This window comes from Leptinotarsa decemlineata, unplaced genomic scaffold, assembly GCF_025532065.1.
Source record: "Leptinotarsa decemlineata unplaced genomic scaffold, Ldec_3_MD MMD2_tig00001393_RagTag_RagTag, whole genome shotgun sequence".
Lineage (NCBI taxonomy): Eukaryota > Metazoa > Arthropoda > Insecta > Coleoptera > Chrysomelidae > Leptinotarsa > Leptinotarsa decemlineata.
In genome coordinates, this window is record NW_027412562.1 from 10,186,505 (window position 1) to 10,209,723 (window position 23,219).

The 23,219-nt window shown below is 35.0% G+C and overlaps 1 protein-coding gene across 5 annotated transcripts in view; it reads right to left on the reverse strand.

Annotated features, from left to right (window-relative positions):
• Nucleotides 1-23,219, reverse strand: part of f (espin protein forked) — a 279,147-nt gene that overhangs the window by 17,024 nt on the left and 238,904 nt on the right. For all 5 annotated transcript variants that reach the window (XM_074175969.1, XM_074175970.1, XM_074175972.1 and 2 more), the window contains 3 exons: nucleotides 22,402-22,628; nucleotides 16,889-17,037; nucleotides 3,476-3,855 (listed from right to left, as the gene is read on the reverse strand). In XM_074175969.1, coding sequence (XP_074032070.1) covers nucleotides 3,476-3,855; nucleotides 16,889-17,037; nucleotides 22,402-22,628 — 756 coding nt within the window. The remainder of the gene's footprint in view (nucleotides 1-3,475; nucleotides 3,856-16,888; nucleotides 17,038-22,401; nucleotides 22,629-23,219) is intronic.

Genomic DNA, 23,219 nt, shown 5'->3' on the forward strand with positions numbered 1-23,219 from the left:
TAAACTCAAGATTTCACTTGTATTCGTCCACAACCTTCAGAAGTTGAAATTGTGGGAACAAAGAGGATAGAGACAAAAAGAGATGAATTAACAAGATTACTATTTCTAACATATGCACTCGATTATGGTGTCTTCAAATCATCCACGAATCAATATTTTCGAGAAGTGCTCGAGCACATTTGATAGCCTTGTGGCCATTGTGCATTTTGTTAAGTATGTATATGTATGTATATGACATTTCGAATTATATGATAAAGCACATCGATAATGTGAATGCTATAATATACCAGGCGGTAGCCAGGCGGTTCGACGTGGGTGCCTTGTTCACTCATTCGAAATGACTGCCGTATTGGTCGGTGGTTCAAGCCCTACTCAGAACGATCGATTTTCACTTGCTATCGTCCAACCGTGTTATGAATCGCACGTTAAAAGGTAAGACCTCGTTAATCCTTAGCTCGCACAAGTTTAGACTTCTGAAGGTTGTCGTTTGTGGGGGAGCGACAGCTGGAAAACATTTTTTTTTAAACTACCTGCCTATTCTCCATGGATGCCCTTTTTGGGACTTAATAATAATAATAATAATAATAATAATACGTCTTTATTCACCATAAAAATACAAATGGAATAGACAAAAATAAAATAGAACAGAATACAGGAACAATAACAAAAACAAAGAAGAAAAAATTCCAGTATATGGTGAATAGGCGGAGTATCAGCCAAGGCTGTTTTTCAACTCAACCTGGGAGAAACTATAGATAAATAATATGAACACAAGTCGAGTTAACAATATAAAAAAATTTTAGTTATTGCTTTACTTTAGAAAATTCATTTTAGAAATGCCAAGGTCGGGAACGGGCAAGAGGCTAATGAGATAAATAAGTCTTCAGTCTTTTTTTAAAGTTTACGATGGTGTATGATCGAAATTCGCAGGGTAGTTGATTGTAATATTTGGGTGCATTATACGAGAAGCAGCGGGTGAAGATGGAAGATTTGTGTTTGGGGATGACTAGAACTGAACTGTTCCTTGTAGTAAAGCTGTTAATCGTAGAGAATGTTTTAAGCTTCTTCAGTAAGTAATCAGGTTGTCGAGTTATCAAAACTTTATGTGTGTTGGTAAGAAGGTGTAGAGTTCTAAGTTTCCCAACATTTAACCATCCTGATTCTTGCATTGCTGGGGATATATGGTCATATTTCCGAATACCAAACGAGAAACGTAGACAGCTATTCTGAATACGCTGTAGTCGGAGAGTATCCGATTGTTTCAAAGCAGGTCCATAAATACTATCGCAATAGGAAATTTTTGACATAATCAGAGACTCGCATAGTCTGAGTTTTAAGTTTGTGTTGAGCAAATCACGATTAGGAAAAAGCTGTCTGAGAACGTTATAAGAAGATTGGTTCAGATAGCTGACATGTTTAGTAAAGCGGAGATCCAGATCAAACCACAATCCTAAATTTTTTATCTCGTCCACGGAGGGAAGTATATCGTTTTCGATGCGAACTTGAAAGGTAGAGTTGGTGAGCTCTCTGTTCTTCTTAGCTCCGAACATCATTATTGCGGATTTGTCTGAATTGAGCTTGAGCTTATGGGCAGTAGAAATGTCAAAGATGGCTTGGAGATCGTTATTAATATGCGACAGAGCAGATGTAGACTCGCCTGGCGAAAAAGAGAAATATAACTGCGTGTCGTCTGCATAGTGATGTATATTGCATTTTTTCACGGACAGATAAAAGTCACAAATATACAAGCTAAAAAGCAAGGGCCCAAGGATAGATCCTTGTGGCACTCCCTTCAATACCGGCAGAGCATCTGAAATAACTTCATCCACAACAACTCTTTGAGTACGATTCTTCAGATAGTTTTCTAAGAGAGACACTGCTTTCCGAGAAAAACCGAAGTAGACAAGTTTGTCACACAATATCACATGATCTAGAGTTTCAAATACCTTGCTGTAATCTAGGAGTATTAAACAGGTCAAATTTTGTTCATCTGCAGCTTGAAAAATATCGTCAGTAATTGACAGAAGAGCCGTGGTGGTACTATGCTGAGGTCTGAATCCTGATTGTACAGATGTTATAATATGATTTTCATTGACGTACTCGTTAATCTGATTTTTGAGAATCGATTCCACTACTTTAGAGAGATACGGTAGAATTGTAATTGGTCTTAGGTCAGAAAGGACAGTAGGTGAGTTACACTTAGCCAGAGGGATAACCAATCCATCCTTCCAACATTTTGGAAATTGGCAACTGGTAATGATAAAGTTTATGAGAAAGGTGAAGTGATTTATCAAAAAAGAGTCAATGAGATTAATCATTTTGAGGGATATCCCGTCAGAACCCAAAGCGTTGCTCTTGATGCGTCTCAGGGAACTTCGCACAATCTCACAGGTGACTGAGGTGAAGTGAAAGGAGTTTTCAGTTTCTTCCGAATTAACATATCGATCTAATAAGGACAATTGGCGAGCAGATCTGATAGGTTGAGGTATGGAATTGAAAGCCTACTTCTACTTCTAGTTCAGAATTTGTCCGGAACTCCGGTATTGGATTTTTGATTTCCAATTTGGGGGATTGTAGCCAGAAAAGGTTTCTTAAAGCCACTTCCTATGTTTTTATGTACTATTTTGTATTTTTAGATATTTAATGGTACCTGAAGTCTTTTCCACAGAATCTTATGGAGTCGAGGGTCTGGGACCCAGGACATACTTGGGATTGTTCAACCTTCAACCTCAGAGCTGTACTGTATTCAATTAAAAATATTTTGTATTCATCCCCAATCACCACAATTCCTTACACTTTCAAATATGTTTCTAGTTTGGCGTCTTAGTTTCATTTCATTTAAAAACATTTCTTTTTCATCTCTTAGTGATTGACTAACTGTGAGACAATATTATCATACGTAGGGGTATTGTCTCCCAGTAATCGGTCTGCTGTCAACTCTAAATATGTTGAATTCCTCATTTTGAAATCAACCGATCGGAGCAAATTTCCAGGTTTACACCATATGTTTCTTAGTCTTCCGGGTATGATCGAGAAATGAGACCAATCAATTTCAAAGTTTATGTGCCGATTATCAAAACAACTTTTCTCATCAAATATATTTGATTTCAAAATATGAGTACTAACAACCATAGTAATGATAGTTAGTTATAGTTAGTTATAGTATAGTAATGTTACTAAAGTAATTCCCTTGACATTGATGTCACTGTTCCTCGGATTTCTCCCAATTCCAAGACTTTTTCCCTATAAATCCAGAGGAGAGGAGTCCGCATCCATGAAGCCCCTTGCATGGATGCAAGAAGAGGTACTTTTGAAGTTCGCGTGGTATCCCAAAATCATTGGACGCGGATCGCATAACACTATGACATATCACAACAGAAAAGGGATACCAAGGACTAATTCCAAACCCGAGGACTAATTTTAACCCCAAGGACTAATTCTAAACCCAGTGCCTGGAGGGGACATTTGTACTTACGTCATAATGTTCTTGTTTGCTCTGTTTTCTCTCCACGTTGTCGTACTTAATCTGAGTCTTCGGCAAGAAGTCGTTGGACTTGGTGCTGATATTATCTTGATTGCTGCTGTTATTGATCTCGTTATTCGAAGTCGATTTCACCACCACGTGGCATCCAGAGTTCGAAGAACTCACCGAACCAGATCTGCTGTGCGAACCAGAATCTCGGGATCTTGACCGATTGTTGTTTTTATCTACGTTTTCCTTGCCGTTCTCTTCACGAATTAGGTAGATGTCTTCGTAGTCGTGCTCGTGATCTCCCGAACGTTCGGATATGTCTGATGATGAAAGGTTCTCGTCTGACCCTGCTCCACTGCTGCTGGAGTGTACTTCAACTTTAACTGTGGAGAGAATATGATAATTGAATTTGAAGATGGTAACAACAGTAACATACAATGATAACACAATAATAACGTACAAGCTAGAAATTATCAGGTAATAATAGTCATTAAGATTTGAATCACTACAGTGTGACACCCCTGTATTTTAGTCATTTTCGAATCTGGATATTTAATTTTTTGTATAGTCGAAGTAACCGGTATTATGAATAATTAAAGCTATCGGCGAACTCAAAGGCCAAAAAAACCAATACAAAGAAATGATGCCGCTGCGATATAGTCCACGTGGACTGAAGAATTGGCGGTTCGTATTGGATAATTTTCACTAACGGAGTTTTATAATTGGCTGAAGAGTCATAAAATTGAATTTGAAGTCATATTACGGTGACGAATAGAATGCGAGAATGTTTATAACCTTCGTGATGTCAATGTTCAGTTCAGAAACTGATCGCGATTTGAGTGTTGAAATTCGATATTGGTGCAGTTATAATTACTCAACATTTTTGTTATCTGTTTAAAATGTGGCGTCCTTTGACACGTACTGATAGTAATAACGAGTGTCATAACAACGCAGACTTTTTCCTATGTAGTGATTCCAATAGCGCTGGTGAACAATGCGAAAAAGAGATACCAATGAATAAGATTCGGATGCATTTGAATATTGAAACACAGAAAGTATGTTTCAATGTATAAGAGAATCTACATCTCAAGTTTGGTTTCGAGAGAAACAAACTATTACAAGCAACATCAGATTCGACCGAAATTCCTTTCTCAACTGTACGTAAAATAGTCAAAAACAAACTTTATGAACGCAAGACGCGATGTGATATGGAATTACCAAAACCTTCAGATCTAATAAAATCATTGAAAAAAACAATATACGACTGTTACAAAAGCAATGATATTATAAGGATCAACTGAAATCATAAGGAAGAAATTGAATATTACCGGCCATAACGTGAGCTGCTGTGACAAAACTTTTCAGAATTGGATAAAGAAATTAGGATTCAGATTTGAAATAATAAACAAACGTCAAACAGTTATGGAAAGCAGAAGAATAGTGGAATTGCGTAACAAATACTTAGAACAAATAACTAAATATAGACAAGAACAACGGCAAATTTTCTATTTGGACGAAACTTGGTATGACACTCACGACACGGTTACGAAAGGGTAGACTGATGGTTCGATAATGTGTACGCTCAACATGCCCGCAAACAAAGGATCGCGATTAATCATTGTGCATTGCGTAGGAAGTAACGGATGGGTTCCGAATTCTTTGAAATTATGTGGAAAAAAACTTGAGGACTGCAATGTTGACTATCATAAGAACATGGAAGCTAATATTTTCGAGGAATGATTTGAAAACACATTGATCCCAAATTTAGATGCGAATAGTGTAATACTTAGCCCGCGTGACAGTTTCAACCCAGCCTAAGGCGATTCCGCGAAAAGGGCAAATTTTCGATATTTCTCTACATACCGAATTTCAATATAAAATTCTAATTTCATATTTAAATCCGATTTATTTTCAATGAATGGTTCTTAATAAGAAGCTGCAAAAATTATAAGTTCGTTATGATGTGAAAATAAGAATGAAAAATCTAATATTCATTATGAATACATCTATTTCATTGATTTTGACTATTTCTGTAGGTTTTTATTCGAAACCAATCATAAGAAATCGGACTTGAATATAATAATTACAAAAAAATCAAATCCCGAATTCTGGATTGAAATTCAGTATGTGTGGTCAAATAGATTCAAAGAAATTTTTTCAAATAACTTATTTCAGTATCTCTAACGCAAAATAAAATATTGACAATTTGCCCTTTTCGCGGGATAGTAGTGGGCTGGGTTTTTGAGGCTGACACTCGGGCACAGTATTGCGAAAAATGCGGCCCATGAAGGTCTGTACCAAAAATCAAATCTTTGCTTCCAAAAATGACTAAAGTACAGGAATACCTTCATATTGAATGTGCCGCACTGTATTGTGTATTAAAGTGCCAAGTAGGAATTATTAGTTAGTATTAACACTCCTGAAGAAACTGCTGTATAGTGAAACACACGTCATGGTTTTGTGAGTGTCAAGTAAAAATTTCACAATGAAGTGTAATTTGAATACATCCAAGTGGATTTTTCATCAAGTAGGTATCAGCCAGTTTCTCAGTCTGTCGAAAAAATCTGCATTGTCAAGAGATTACAAACTGTTTAATGAATTTTGTTTTTTCAAGTAATAATAAATTGTCCACTTTCTTCATAATGACCTTCGATAATTGATCTACAAAAACCGAAACCTGTATGACATTGTCTATCGAACACAATGTTTCGCACGGATGGATGGTTTCGATCGGTTTCACAACTTTACGGAAGAACTGTCGACCTTGCATTGTTTGAATTCGAAACAGAGAATGTCTATTTTCCTGAAATCGATTCGATAATATACCACATGATTAGGTATACCTCATTTTTTAAATTATCGGTGAACTGAGTGAAACTTCAAAAATTAAGATTGAAAATTACAGACAACTACGGAAATAATCGATTAACCAGGGTTTGAATATTTGTTTAATATTTGATACGAGTTTTTTAATTCAGTGTTTTAGATTTTCTTGAGTAATGACAATGTTGATGACTAAAAGCAGTATTACATCAATCAATTTATTGAACAATAAACTCGTGAATATCTATACGGGCGCAATTGTCATCGAATTTCATGTTTTACAGTAAGTAATAAATACAAGAATTCATTCACGAAAATAGATTTTGTTCAATAATAGTATTCATGTATACTTACTCCCTGATCAGTGGATTGACAGACCTACCGAATGGCCAAACAAACTTTTTTTGACTATTTCTCCTGGAGTAATCTGAAGTTCAATTCGAACATGAGTTGAAAGCAAGGATTTGCCAAGATTATCACCCCATAAAGGGTAAACAGAGTCTGCAAAAACATGATCTGTTTGTGAAAGGTGACATCCCCAAAATGGTTAATAAAAAATATTATTTCCTCCACAAAAAATGACTTTTGTTCAATACTGAAGGAATGTTTGGCCAATAGTGGGAATTCGAACCATCCATTTATTAAATTGTACGATGTTTACGGGTTCATTAGCCGTGTTCTGCAGATTTTCATACCTGACGTTTCGGCTGCTACTGCGGCAGACAATATCAATGGCAATGCGTCAAAGTGGTCAAAGTGGTCTGCCTTGCCACGATGTCCAAACGGAAAATGGTTCCGGTGCGTTTCTACTTATACTGAGAACTGAACTTAAAACAGGTCCATTTTCACTTCGTATATCGCAACAAGGTTGATCACTTCGACCGTTACCACAGTGCCTTTGATATCGTCTGCCGTATTTTTATACCTGACGAAACGTCGAAACGAATTGTAATTTCGGAGAATATCAAAAAATTAAAAAAAAAATTATTGTATTCGAAGTGCACTATGACGATGTAATAATGATTATTTGATAAAACATTTCGCGTCAGCATGGCCACCATCAACTTTGTTTTTGAATACGATAAATTCACAATCCAAGGGTATATCACATTTTATATTTTTATTGCGTTTCATTTGAAATAACCACCACCATCAGTGACAACAATCAAACAGAGAAACAATTCATTTCATCATGAACTTTTGGGAAAAATGAAACCAATACAAAACTCATCAAAAAAATTATGGAAAACCGTTAACGAGATAGTCGGCAAACCAGATAATAATAAAGAAATCAATGAAGTAAAAGACAAAAATGGTCAAATGATAACCGAAACCAAAAAAATTGCCGAAACCTTTAATGAATTTTTCATTAATGTAGAAAAACAATTATCAAGTTCAATAAATAGACCCAGTAATTATAAAGAAAAGAAAACTGTAAGTTGTCACTCCCTCTTTCTCGCCCCCACAGACCCGATTGAAGTGAAAAACATAATAAATGAATTGAAATTCAAAAAATGTGATGATATAACTGCAGAAACATTGGTTTTAATGTGCGACGCCATTGTACTACCACTAACATTTATTATCAATAAATCATTAGAAAAGGGTGTCTTTCCTGAAACTTTCAAACTATCGATTGTTAAACCAATCTATAAAAATGGCGAGAGGAGTGAAGTGACAAATTACAGACCAATATCCCTTATTCCTTGCTTAGCCAAGATATTAGAAAAAGTTGTGAAAGTTAGGCTTAATAAATTTCTTTCAAAATATAAACTTTTGTCAAATTCTCAGTACGGTTTTCGTGAGGGAAAATCCACGCAAGACGCAATTGCCATTGTGTCAAACAATATTTATGACTTTCTAGATGAAGGAATTCCGTCGATTGGTGTATTCCTAGACCTAGCCAAGGCATTTGATACCGTGGATCATTCCATTCTTCTGGACACACTTGAAGATTTGGGAATAAGGGGTACAGCACATTCGTTTTTCAGAAGTTATTTGAAGAACAGAAAACAGAAAGTACGAATACAAGATAGTGAAAGTGAAGAACAAAAAATCACATGTGGTGTACCCCAAGGCACGGTGTTAGGGCCTGTATTGTTCTTGATATATCTGAACAATATTTTTCAATTGGAGAGAAACGGAAAGATCGTTAGCTTTGCGGATGATACCGTCATAATATATAATGACAATAATTGGTATGAACTTAAATTAAAAATTGAAAATGACCTGACAGAAATAAAATTGTGATTTGATCATCGCTTATTGTCAATCAATTTCAACAAAACAGTTTACTTACCCTTCAGTAGCTTTGAAAATGCACTCTCCACCTTTGATATCATGATCCAAAAGAAATATAAAATAAATCAAGCCAAAAATATCAAATACCTTGGTATTGTATTAGATTGTCACTTTAAATGGGACCAACATGTGAGATTTCTGACTCAAAAGTTACGCTGTATCCTGTACAAATTCAAACAACTGACGCAATATCTCAATATCAAGCAGAAAATAATGATATATAAGAGTTTAGTAGAATCTCATTTGAATTATGGAATCATTGGTTGGGGGGGTCTTTCGAAAAGTTATTACAACATACTGGAAATCTCGCAAAAACGGTTCCTCAAAATTCTTCTCAATAAGAATAGAAGATATTCTAGTGACTTGCTGTTTTGTGAAGCTGGTGTTAATGATGTTAGACAATTATATTACATACAAGCAAATCTGAGACAATTTATATTAAAAATGAGGTCTGCGCACACCGTTTCAAAAAAACTCTTAAATATTATGTACAAAATACAAGCAGAAACTATTTTCATGAAATTATAGAGAGTTAAATCAAATAGGCAATGGATTAAAATGAATAGAATAAAAAAAAATATAATAAAAGTAATGACATTTTTACCATTGAATTCTTCAATGTAGATATAAGAGTATGTTTTTGCTTTTAGATTTTAATTTTAGATCATTTTATAAGATGAACTTATACACTCTGTGTATGTATATTCCGTTTCAATTAGTAATGTCTTATGTGTTTCTTGTAAAACTTACAAACAAGTACTTGTACTTCGTAAGCTGTAAATACATTCACAGTTAGTTTTAGAAATTTGTTTTCAAATTATAATTTTGTACTATTATCCTTGTACTATTATCCTTGTGTGTGAATAAATATTATTATTATTATTATTATTAATACGGAAAATCAAAGCTACATGGCAATCTACATTAAATACTCGAATTGACGACCTCTTTGTTGAATGCACATTAAGTTGTCGGTCCAGACAATTTCTGTGGAAATTTTCTAGCATAACAGGTGTAATCAGGGCCGTCGTCATGGGGGGATGGGGGGAGCCTCCCCCCCTGCAGGAGAGGTAATAAGAAAAGGGAAAGAACCAGGAGAAGGTTGGGATTTCCCAACATGCATAACTTGAAGAGAATTCTGAGTTGTTTGAAATTTTCAAAAAAGTTTAATTTCTCCCAAGTAAGAAAACAGTCCTGAACAGTCCACAAATTTTGAAGTGACCATTTTACAAAATTCACAACTTTTCGCTGTTTTTTCGACTTGGAAAAGTTGGGAAATTTCGGGCTGTGAAGATAGAAAAAATAATAGTAGAAAACAATAAGCACAATATTATTTAAGTGTTGTTTCCTTTCATTTGTATTGAATATTCCTATACATGGTGGATATGGTGGAAGATCAGGGACCTTGGTCCAAAGTAGAATAATTCCCATTATTATTTTTATAATCACCAAAATTTATTTTTGTTTGTACATACCCTAATGGGCATAATCATTCAGCCAATCTTTGGATAGCTAAGTAAGAAAATTCATATAATATAGTAGTAACTAATTTCTCGCCTTTCATTTCTTCAAAAGTTGGGAAATTTTGCTGGTAGAGTTGAAAAAATTAGGATTCCCTCCCCCCCTGGTTTTTATTTTCGTTACGGCCCTGGGTGTACTACTAATACATGCATCTCTTATTTTTTATTTGTGATGGTCGATATCTGTATACTTGGTGATGAAAAAACTTTATCCTTTATGTATCCCCAGACGAAAAAATCTAAATGTTCCCTTACTATTGCTGCATTATGGGGGAAAGCGCCGTCCTCTTGAAAGTACTGTATTTCATGGCGGATATTCAGTGGCAATTCATCTAAGTAGCCATTGAATTCATTGAATAGAAAATGAAGAAACATTTCACTATTCAAATGAACGTAAAAGAAAGGGCCACGGATGTTTGTTCCCACAATTCCCAACCAAACATTTATTCCGAACCTTCCTTGAAAATTGATTCCGCTATGTAACTGTTCATTTGTATTATTCCACCTACAATTTACAAAAGAGGTAACGACAGAACCGTAATTTAAAATTGTTGTTACTGATGATGTTAGTTATTTCAAATGAAACGCTTTATAAATTTCAAACGTGATATACCCAAGGATTGTCAATTTATCGATCTGGTGGCCATGTTGACACGAAAAGGTTTATTGAATATTTATTATTACATCGTCATAGTACAAAAGAAAGGGCCTTTATAATGAATGTTTTCATTATTTTCAATAACAGATCCTGAAAACTTATTTTTGGTTATACTCAGTATAAAAAAACTACTAGAATATAATTTGTCCGTTTTCTCCAATAACATTTTGAATTTGCAATTTTCAGATTATTAGGTGGGCTGAGAAGGTGGCAGGCTAGCACACAGATGGCACTACACGTATTAAATTCATATAATTTTTGTTAACCCTAACCTCAAATGTAACAGCTGTCGAACTATTAGTTTGTGAGATAGAACATTCTAAGTGAAGCAAATTTTGTTAGTTGGAAAAAAATGGATACAAAGGAATTTCGTGTGTTGATAAACCATTGCTTTTTGGCGAAAAAAATATTGTTGAAGTCAAGGCTTGGCTCGATGAACATTATTCGGACTTTGTATCAGGAAAATCAACCGTTGGGAAGCGTTTAAACGAGGTGAAATGAGCACCGAAGACGATGCATGCAGTGTATGACCAAAAGAAGATGTTACTGATATAAACACCAAAAAGTCGAAAAAATAATTTAAGATGACGCAAAATGAAGTTGGTCAACATAGCTAAGGCTCCAAATAGATCAAAGAAAAATATTGGGCATATCAGGCATGAATATTTGGGTATACGAAAGCTCTGTTCAAAGTGGGTGCAGCGCAAGCTCACAACGAATTGATATTTCCAAGCAGAATTTGAAGCCCATAAGCACCATAACGCGAATTTATGTGTCGATATGTGATAATGGATGAAATATGGCTTCATCATTTCACACCAGAATCAACAGTATCGTCATCGGAGTGGAATGTACGTGGTGAACCGACTTCAAAGTGTGCAAAGACGCAACAGTCGGCTGGCAAGATTATGGTATCAGTATTTTTGGATGTACATGGTATAATATTCATCGATCATCTTAAAAAGGAGGAAACCATCAACAGCAACAATTACCTAGCGTTATTGGAGCGGTTGAAGGACGAAATAGTGACAAAATTGAATGAATTGTGCTTCGAATCGCTTCCTTATCCACCGTATTCTCCAGATGTGGCCCCCAGTGACTTTTTTCTGTTTCATCAAAAAAATTTCTATTAGCTACGGACTTTGCATCCGAACTGTTATCTCCTACTGAAACATTTTGTTTGTATGTCCATTACGTTAAATACTGTAAAGTTGTACTACAAGAATTGTTTTGAGCTCGTACGTCTTTTGCGGTCACTTTCAGTCGTTCACTTCACATCACATGAATAAAAAAGTTGAAACAAACCCAGCTAATATCTACATTTATCGAGCACTAACCGAATGTCCTCAAAGCTGAGCACTCTCTTTTCCAATAAACGAAATTGACAATTAGGTGTTACTAGCAACAGTTTGTTTTCCAAATGTATTATTCAAATGCACGTTCATGACTGACAGAAACATTGATGGAACGTTCAATACATTGTAGACGACCCACGTTGTGGGGTTTCTATTGAACGTATAACAATAATTAGCTGAATATTCTATCAACTGTGAAAAATATGCGGAAGAACGATGGTTATTACATTACCGTATTAATTTTATGAGTAGCAGTGGAACTTCTAGCGTACAGTTATTCTTGACGAAATAACTTTTCTCTCATACTCAAATTACAAAATATTTTTCTCCACGTTGGCAACAATATACAGTGCATTCCATTCAAAATGAGCCACCCTATGTAACTTTTGGTACAATGATTTGCAGGAAAAATAAAAAACACGTCAACCATAGTATACATAGGGATCACCCTATATTGTTTCGCATTATCAGATGTTCAATGATGAGCATATTTCATCAGAGTATAAAACATATGGTCTGAAGCTTATGGTTCAGGAGCGATAAATTATTTGAGTTGAAAACGAGCCACCGTGAATAACTTTTGGAGCAATGAATTTAAGTAAAAATAAAAAAACACCCCAAAAATAGTATACAGAGGGACACATTTTGACATATTCACATTTGATCTAACTTTCCCTATCGCACCCTCAGAATTATCACCATTTTTTTCAAATAGATCAATTGTTTTGCATTATCAGATGTTCCATGATGAACAGATTTTAACAAAGTAGAATATATTATGGTCTGAAGCTCATAGTTTGGAAGCCACCCTGAATGAACTTCTGTACAATCTGTTACCTAGGTTTCATAGGTGTTTTTGTAAAGTATACCTACTTCAAAAAAATCTCATTTTGCCTAGTTACGTTTGAATTCTATACAAAAACGATTACCTACCAGGTGAAGTTACAATTGGTGTTTACGTTTTTGTGAATTCTTTAGATGCAATAGTTTATACGCTTCGAGAATGGATTGAAATAGTGAGTTTGTACTACCAGAATAGAAATAGTGATAATTATCCAGGAGGAACAAATAAATTTCGGCATTATTGGACAAATTTATGAAAACTGGATCTGTTAACAATAGTTAACAGGGGTCAACGGTGAAGCTATTTGTACTGCAGTTTTGGGGCATGTTGGACTAATGAAAAAAAAAATTCACAATCTACTACTAAGTTATCTCGAGAATCAGGAATCAGTCGTAAAAATGTTTTCAGGATCCTTCATAAGTACAAATTTCATCAATATAAGATCAGACTAGTTCATGAATTGAACGAAGATGATTTCCATAGACGTATCGAGTTTTGTGAAAGTCTCACTGAACGGATTAACTTGCATTAGAATTTCTTGAATGAAATTTGTTTCTCGAGTGAATGTACGGATAGTTTGAATGGTGAGGTGAATCGGCAAAATTGTCGATATTGGAGTGATACGAATCCTCATTCATACCGTCAAGTTCATACCCAACGACCTCAAAAACTGAATGTTTGAGCAGGAATTTCAGGTGACTACGTCATAGGACCTTTTTTATCGATGATAATTTGACTAGTAATAAATATTTGTATATGTTGGAGAATCGAATAATACCGTACAACAATAGGGAAATTGGGAAAGATATAAATTTATTCGAAAACAAAATAGTTTTTCAGCAGGATGGTGCACCTTCTCGTTATTCAGCTTCAGTGCGACAATTTTTAGATGATCATTTTCCTGGTCGCAGGATTGGCAGAACAGGTCCTACAGAATGGCCGCCAAGGTCTCCGGATCTCACTCCTGTAGATTTCTTTCTACGGGGTAATTTGAATTCTAAATTGTATGAGATAGAATCAACAACATTGGTAGATTTGAGATAGAATATCATGAGGCATTGCAGAGAAATATCTCCCTAGATTCTCAACCATTGTATGGAAGTTGGTGAAAACGTTTTCAAACTTTCACTATAAAAAACTTTTTTCTTCTCATTGTCTAGTCATCAAAGCTTGATTCCAAAATTAATAAAAAATCTCTGCTTCCATATTTGTCTCTAGAACGAATATGTCAAAATGTGGCCTCCTGTATAATTGTTGACCTGTTCCTTTAATTTTTCTTGCAAATCATTGTTTCAAAAGTTATTCAGGGTGGCTCATTTTCAAATAATTTGTAGCTCCCGAACCATAAGCTTCAGACCATATGTGTTATACTTTGTTGAAATTTATTCATCATGGAGCATCTGATAATGCGAAACAACATAGGATGACCCATTTAAAAAAATTGGTGACATACACTGAGGGTACGATAGGGAAAGTAACATCAAATATGAGTATGTCAAAATGTATCCCCCTGTATATTATGGTTGACGTGATTTTTTATTTTTCCTGAAAATCGTTGTAACCAAAAGTTATTCAGGGTGGTCCGTTTTAAATGGAGTGCAGTATATAATTTTACACCAATAGACAACGAGAAGTGAAAGCAATATAATTTGTGGTTTCTAGAAGTATATCGTTCATTTGACTAGAAGATTTTTCAAATGAAGGGGAATTTTCAAAAACACCTGATTTCAAGTCACATTTACTGCGAATGTGCTCTACTTTGGAAAGTACATGATTTTTCTAACAAAAAATATATATGAATGATTATAAGCCGTTAATATTCAATTGTGCAATTCATTCGAATATTCATTTGAAAAAATCGAATATTCCACATGTTTTTCGAAAATGTGCATTTTCGAAAAGTTCCTCTCAAACATTTCTTGTTTCTATGAAAACATTTCCGAAGCACTCTTTTATGTAGAATTCAAAACACATGTTTTCAAATGAGATATCAATAGTTATTGATGGAAAAAAAAATTTAATGAGACACCCTGTATATTCCTGCATATTTCAATAGACCTTGAAATGATCTCTCTAAAAATGTAGTACAGTTGATGTTTTGCTAGTCATCTTTGAAATACAGAGCTTTTAGGTTGTTTTCATGTAGACTTCGAAACGAAAATGCACATTTTTCAAAAACATGCTATAACTCAGAAACCCTCATGAGGTTTTCACCAATGAGTTGGTCATGAAATTTGACCCCCTCAGACATAGCCATCAGTTTTCATCTTTTCAGTTTGAAAACAGGAGTTTTCATTTTAAAGTGTCCAACTTGGCCCACTCTGTACATTAAAAAAAAATTATACCCGAATCTGATATATCACCTCTGCCTTTGAATGGATCAGTAATATACTATACAAAAAGTGAAAAAATTGTCATGGTTCCAGCACGTCAAAAGCGTCATGAGAAAAATTGGAAATTAACTGGGATTCTAAATGAATTAAAATAACTATAACTATCTATAAAATATCTGAAAAGTATATATTCAATATCTTGATTCAGTATAGTATACTGCAAAAAATGTTTCGGAAATCCCTGAAGTCTTTGCAAAATAAAGCAAATGAGTGTAATTTCAAATGACCTTTTCTGGAACCAACCAATATAACTCTCTCAGACCTTTTACCCTACTTTGAAGTGAATATTTATCATTAACTCAATTTGTCATTAACTCAATAAAACATGAATAAACTTTCCTCGATATATTATGTAGTTAAATCAGATACTCATAAGCATGTTACAAGAGAATCCACTAATTGGAGAACTGCAAAATTAATACTGAAATATTGATAGAATCGTCCTATACTTCATGAAAATTCATAAAGTATTCAAAAAACACTTTATTGTGAGATTTTCACTATACCAAATTCACCACCATCAAAATCACTAAATCTCAATTTGGAAGCAAATCATTATACTATCATGGAACAGTTTACCTAGTTACCAAAATTAAATCAATTACTTCCTTGACCAAATTAAAAAATGATATGAACATTTATATATTCAACAACTGACTTTTTCATTTTTTCTTTCTTTTTTTTATTGTTCATTTTTCTTCCAGTAATTCTCTTTCTCTTGGAGAAATTCAACAGTGAAACGATTTTCAAACCCACCAAGGACGAGGTAAGACAAAAGATAGCCACTATCAGCAGCAGGGGTCTGTCGCATACCGTGCACTTGTGGGAAGGTATATATCGGAACCACCAAAAGATCCATGGGAGCAAGGCTGAAGGAGCATGAAAGAAACTGCAGACTAGGCCAAGCGGATAAGTCGACTGTGGCGAATCACGTACTCTGTGAAGGAAATCATAGGATTCTGTTTGAAAACAAGAAATTCATTGCTTCCAAACAGAGATACCGTAGCCGACTGGAACGGGAGGCAATGGAAATACATAAACACACTGATAATTTCAACAGAAAAGAAGAAGTTGTGAACCTCAACCAAATATGAAATCTCATTCTAAGAAGTTCAAGAATAGCAAACATCAAGCCGGAAGGTAGAGAAGGATCGATGAATGTACAGTTTCATCACACCAAACTACCGGAGTCAACATAAATACCCTTTACACAGTCATTATATCCAATCATCAGACAAACTTCTGAAAAATCGACGTATCTCAAAACCTGAAAAAGCACTATTCAAAAAGCACTGTCCTTTCTGTAGGTTTATACTACTGTATGGTTTCAGAAAGTTTTTTGCCCCAGAGTAATTCACCCAATCAAATATTTTCATAACATTTTGTGACACCCTGTATATGCACCTTTTGTATATGGCAATCCTAATCTCAATGTTGAGGGAAATTAATTTCTATCGTGGTAATGGCGATAATTTTAATAAAAATAATATCAATGCAAAAAAAACTATTCTGACACACTCACCTGTCAGGGCAGAGAGTGATTGTCTTTGTTCTTTAGTCTCGAATAAGTCTTTGACTCTGTTATAAATAACTTCTTGTGGATTATGTAGATAAAATGATTCTCCATTTACGCTCCCACCACTCACACTGCTTTCGGAACTGCTTGAAGCGCTGAAAAAACAGAATTTGTTATAATAATAATAATAGTAATGAAAAATCTTCATTCATATAATTTACCGAGACAATATATAAAAAATATTGAAATGAATGGGCAGAGTATCAGCAAAACTGTTTTCAAACTCTACCCTCAAATTAAGAAAAAATGAATGTTTCAAAAAATTATTATTATTAGTTCACCAAATCGTTTTGCCTAAACAAATGCGCCACGATCAACACGTGAAAAGTAAGCTAATCATATAAATTCAATTTGAGTCTTTTTCCAAAGTTTTTCTATATCGGTTCACCGATGAGTCATCGGTGAACCATCAAGATGAATAAACCTCTGAAGAAGCCAGCCACTCGTGCTGGCGAAACGTTAGAATACCATTCCAAACCACAACGGCCTTCGAACCCGAGTGAAGATCGTAATAATTAAAATCTGGCCGAGAAAGCCTAAACCAATTTATCAGTAATGTTAGCATTATTCCGCTATCTTTTTGGTACAAAAATCATGCCGACATCAGTTCTAACTTGAATTTATGAGCTGATGAAATATCAAACATAGTCTGTAGATCACGATTGATAAGATTTCGAACAGAAACAATGTCAGGAAACTGAAAAGAGTAGTAAAGTTGTGTAATGATGAATGTTGCATTATCCTACCAATTGATGGAAGTCACGAATATACGAACTGAACAGTTAAGTACCAAGGACGGATCCTTAAGGAACACCTTTGATCACAGGTAAACCATCTGAGCTGATAACGTCCACTACAACTCTTTGAGTTCAGTTTGATAGGTTATCGCGAGTTATATTTTTTTCTGTGACTATTGGGACCATTGAAAAAAGCGGCCATTAGGTTACCGTTTCTTGATCTTATGACCTTGCTAGTTTACCTGCTTCAAACTCAAGCTCAATCATTGAAATGACAGTTTTTTTTCAAATATATGTTTTCCAACAAGAATAAGAATCTGATGTAAAAGAAGTGTACCTCACCAGTAATTTGTAATTTGGCAAAGAAATTGATATTTTTCAAAAATTTATCGCTCAATAACAAAATGAAAGAAATCTGAAACTATAATAGTTTTATTTTTTATGAATCTGTATATTCTTTCGTAGAGTAGTTAGTAGACGGGTCTTCTCTTTATAAATCCTACTGACAGACGCAACAATTTGAAAATATATGAAGGAATTAGGAATTCTTTTTGAATTATATTTCAGGTTTCTTTGAGTTATGACATTTAATGATATTATTCACATCAGGAATATCCTTCGTGAATTAATCTTATTTTGAAATATGCCTGATATAAGTAATAGAAAAAGTCTGTATTGCACTCGCGTGAAATGGTCATATTTCGCGCTCGTTCAGTAATAAAATATATCAATGAGGATTTCAAAAAAATGCTTGTGAATGAGCTTCACGAAATTTTCGAATTACGTGCTCATTTTTGCGTAGCTCAACTGTCATTTTCCCAAGAAACATTTATGCTTGTAGCAGGAAAATAAAATAAAACTGTTCAAAGGAAAAGAAAAGCTAAAGTTAGAACTGAAACTTAAATAGATTATTGGATATGCCCAATAAAAAAATGAATATTGGTATTGTATGAACATAATTGATAACTATACACCGCTTTGAAGCAAAAAATATAAGAGATGTGTAGATCATCCAAAGATGTTTGTATCGGATGTAATGAAAGAAGTACAATACTCGTATGTAGTGAATTGTTTTGTTATATATCAACTTCTATCACATTCAGATAGACAGACGCAGCGAAAGTACATTGTTTTATGATTTTTAAATGTCGAATAAATTTCCAAGTTCTCTTCAACTTAACCTAGAATTACTTTGTTTAATCTATTATTAAATGAATTAGACCAATAAGAAAACTAACAATATGGAGACATTAAAGATATAGAACTCGATGATAAGTCATGGAAAAGAGAAATACTATTTATTATGAATAATAGAATCAATGGAAAATGCCAGATCATTAAAACAGGTTCCTACGTTTGCTTGAGAATAAAAATTCGAGATTTTTGTTTTCAATTAAATATATTGAAATATATAAATTCCGAAGGCAGTTGATTATGAAGCTTGGCAACATTGTATGAGAAACTTTGCTTGAATATTTCGCTCTTAGGCAGGGTTCCCACTGGAGCGATACGATTAGCGATGCAACAGGTGATTCGATAAGCAACCCGATACTAATTTAACACCGATCACTCATAATCGTACATAAATGATGAAAGCAACTAATCTAGTGCGCACTGCAGCGATCGTCATACTACACCAATAATTATCGGAGTCGTGTTGGTGAGAGGGAAACAGCTGCCGGGTCGCTTAAGCGAAAGAAAGGCGCAATATCGTTTTACACGTTCATTTCGGGTCAGCAAGAAGACGTGCAATCCTCTATTTCCTTCATGAAATTGGTGAAGCGGTACCCGTGCTTCTCCAGTCCCGTTGACACCAATCTCAATAAAACATTGTAACTATTTGAGTTCATTCTATAAAACTCTCTAAATTTCTGTTCATGTTGAGAGAGCTCACAGAAAACCACTGCCGAACTGTGTTTAATATTAAACATTATACATATAGGTGTACCATGTATTTTCTAGATTCCAGTTTCCTCTTTTGCAAGTACCGGTAAGCAAAAACAACGACCTCCTCTGAGGAGCTCATGACGACTGATGAAAACAACTACTCCGTTGCTAACCCTAAAGACTATTGTATCGCTCCAGTGTGAACTGGAATGTTGCTAGGATAAAAGTTACATCAAGCGATAAAAGATTGCTCATGTTGCATCCCATATTGTATCGCTCTTATGTTTGCGGATGACAAGTTGACGTAGATTTCTCGTAGGTATGTTATTGATGTTCCGAAATATATTGAAAGATAACGAATTTCGTGAAGAACTGTCAGAAAGTTAATTTTCCGAAATTGATTGAGACGTAGCTTTAATGATTCTTTATATGCTTTTCTTATGTGATCAATTTACAAATTCCTGAAGAGAACCTCATACTTGCATTTTGTATACGCTCGCTGGAGAGAAGGGCAGGGCCGTGTATATAGTTGCAGCACGATAATTTTGAAAATATCAGGGATTCGCAAATTGTCAATTTCAACTCTCTATTCATAACACAGATTTCTAAAAGTATTGAGGAGGTTCTGACTGACTAACATGCTTCGTAAATCTCATGTCGCTATCTAACCGGCTCCTCCTATTTTTTTTCAAGACAAAACACAGACACCCATCCCAGAGCGGTGCCTGTGCGAAAGTAGCGATTCACATTGGATTTGAATTGCTGGAGATTGAATCAATTTGGAAAAACGTTCTCAGAAAGTTTATTCCACATAAACACAGTTCTCCAGATGAGAAAATTCTCAAACAGTAAAGTTGGAAGTGTACTGAGTTGAACCTCAAAACGATGAGCAGCTACAGTTCGTCGCGTATTTCTGATATGTACCGCTCTTGCCAAGTCACTTGAACACTTCCCGTGAAGGTATCTTTAAATGAGAGACAAATCTCCAACCTTTCTTCGATGTTCCAGGCAATCAAGGTTACACGTGATGTTCGCGTCTCCAATCAGGCGGATAGCTCTTTTCTAGATGGCAGAGCTCCATACATGACAACAAATCTCCAAAGAAGGTCTGATCTGAGCTTTACAAAGTATCAAAAGTTGCTGAGGTGTGTACAGTTTTCTGGTTCGGAACAGTGTTCCAAGCTTTTGGGAAGCAGCATTTGCAATTCCAGCAACATGATTGTGCCGAGACATATTGCTGTTCATTTTAACCCCCAACAAACTTATCGAAGCAGAAAGTCAGCTCAACTGACATCATTATATCTGGTTCGGAGACATTTATCTTCTTGAAGAAAACTGATGGCTGGGTTTTTGTGGCATTGAATTGGATCTGGTTACTTTCACACCAATTCGAAATCACTCCTAGATTCTCATTAAGATATGCAACTTCCGGTGAAGATGTGCCTACGTACCCGATGTCCTGAAATACAAATGGAATGACGAGATAAGGTTGCTGTCATCAGCAAAGCAATATGTTGTTTTCTTGTTTTTTTCCAATAAGTCGTTGATAAACAATAAAAAGAGGATTGGAGACAATATGGATCCCTGGGGAACACCAGCGTTGATGGTGAAAGTATTTGAGAGATATTCATGGAAGGCCACTTGCAAGGAACGTTCTTTCAAGAAGCTGGAGAGCAATACACAAAAATGATCTGACAAGCTATAGCATCGACGTTTGGCCAGCAAACCCTCATGCCACACACGGTCAAAGGCCTTAGAAATATCAAGCGCAGCATCTCTTGATTCTCCACGTTTCTCGATTGCGTTATTCCAAATATGGGTGACATACGATAGAAGGTCACCTGTTAATCTTTGTTTCCGAAAGCCATATTGATGATTGCTCAAGATTTCGAAGCCTTCCAAATATTTGAGGATATGGTGGTTTGCGACTTTCGCCATGAATTTTAATATCACTGATGGCAAAGAGACTGGTCTGTAGTTATTTGGAAGATTTTTTTGCCCTTCTTGAAAAAAGGCTGAACGATAGTAGTCTTCCAACAAGACGGAAAACCCCTTTCTTGGGAGACAGGTTGAAAAGTTCGCAAAATACTGGTGCGAATTCATTTGCGCACTTTTCAAGTACGATGACGGGCACTTCATCAGGGCCAAATGCCTTGTTGATATTGAACTGTTTCAAAATTCACCTGACTAGACACTGTCGAAAAGTGGAGTCTAGTATATGAATAGTTGGTGGCGCCTTTCCCAGAAAATCGACTGTGGAGTGTGACGCAAGTTGTTCAGCTAGTAGATTCGCTTTTTTTATGACTGTTGTTCCAATCGAACCATCTGCTTGTGTTAGTGGTGAAATTGTGGATTTTATAGAGTTCAATGTTGAAGCACTGACTATGGTTTCGGTGAGTGCAAGAATATGAGGACTATTTGATTGCAGATGTTGATGCGCGAGTTTATATCTGAGTCCTCTGATATCGAAAGTTACCCATTTCCTTTTTGTAAAAAAAATAGTTTGGATTTGGAAGCGTTCAACTCAAGATTATGCTAGGAAGAAGTGTCACATAACTTCTTCAGATCATCATTATTCATATCAGTTTTCTGCAATATGAATTCAGTGAGTACTCATATACAACTGAGTATCAGTTACGTATTAATGTAAATATGATCCAATTATAATTATAACATTCATTTTTTAATAACGTTGGTAGTGTTCATGTATCAATAATCGTTTATTTTTTTTACTATAATCTATCTCTACATAGTATATGTTCCATATGATTATTAAATATCAAAATTTACAACAATGATGTTGCTGCCACCATTTTTTTTTCACGTTTAACTCACCTGTGCCTATGTTTACTCATTGGATTGACATAGAGTCCATTTTCAGGAGCATGAGGCGGTTCCATTGATCTGTCGCTGAGCGGTGGATGTAGATAGAAAGGTTCAGAGTGGTTGCTGTGGTTACTGTGACTACTATTGCTGCTGTGATTAGTGTGGCCATTGTGATTGACACCACTGAGGGTCAGCTTTGTTTTGCAATTTGAGCAGTCACTAGCAGCACTGTTTCCCTATAATAATCGAAAAATATAATAATAAAAAACGAAGTATATTCGACGATAAGGTCAAGGCGATATTTATTTTATTTATTGAATATAAAATCTCCCATAAATGACATATAATGAAATCAACATAAGTTATGAACAGTTATTTATAATTTGATGAATATTTTCACAAATATTTTCCTAGAAGTCAGTTGAAGTTTCGGATGTGTTGTGGTTACTGAGTAGATCTTGAAAAGTTTTTGTTAATGGTCACTACTCCTTATCTCTAGATATTCTTTCTGGAGTATCACAGAGTTACATTTTGAGACCTTTATTGTTCATCATTCATACCACTGACATAATCGAATCCATAAAGAATTGTGAAATACAGGCTTATGCTGATGACACATGGTTATATATGCATTTTAAAATCGATGATCTAGATTTGATCAATTATCTATCAAGTAAACACGATTTGGATGTTAATCCTAATGAAACAATGATGATGAATTTTGGATTGCAGAAAAATCATAAATTTGCAGGAAAAAATGTCCAGACCTAAGTATCACTATCATGACTTCTGTATATACAGCGAAAAACTTAGGGGTGGTGCTTGAC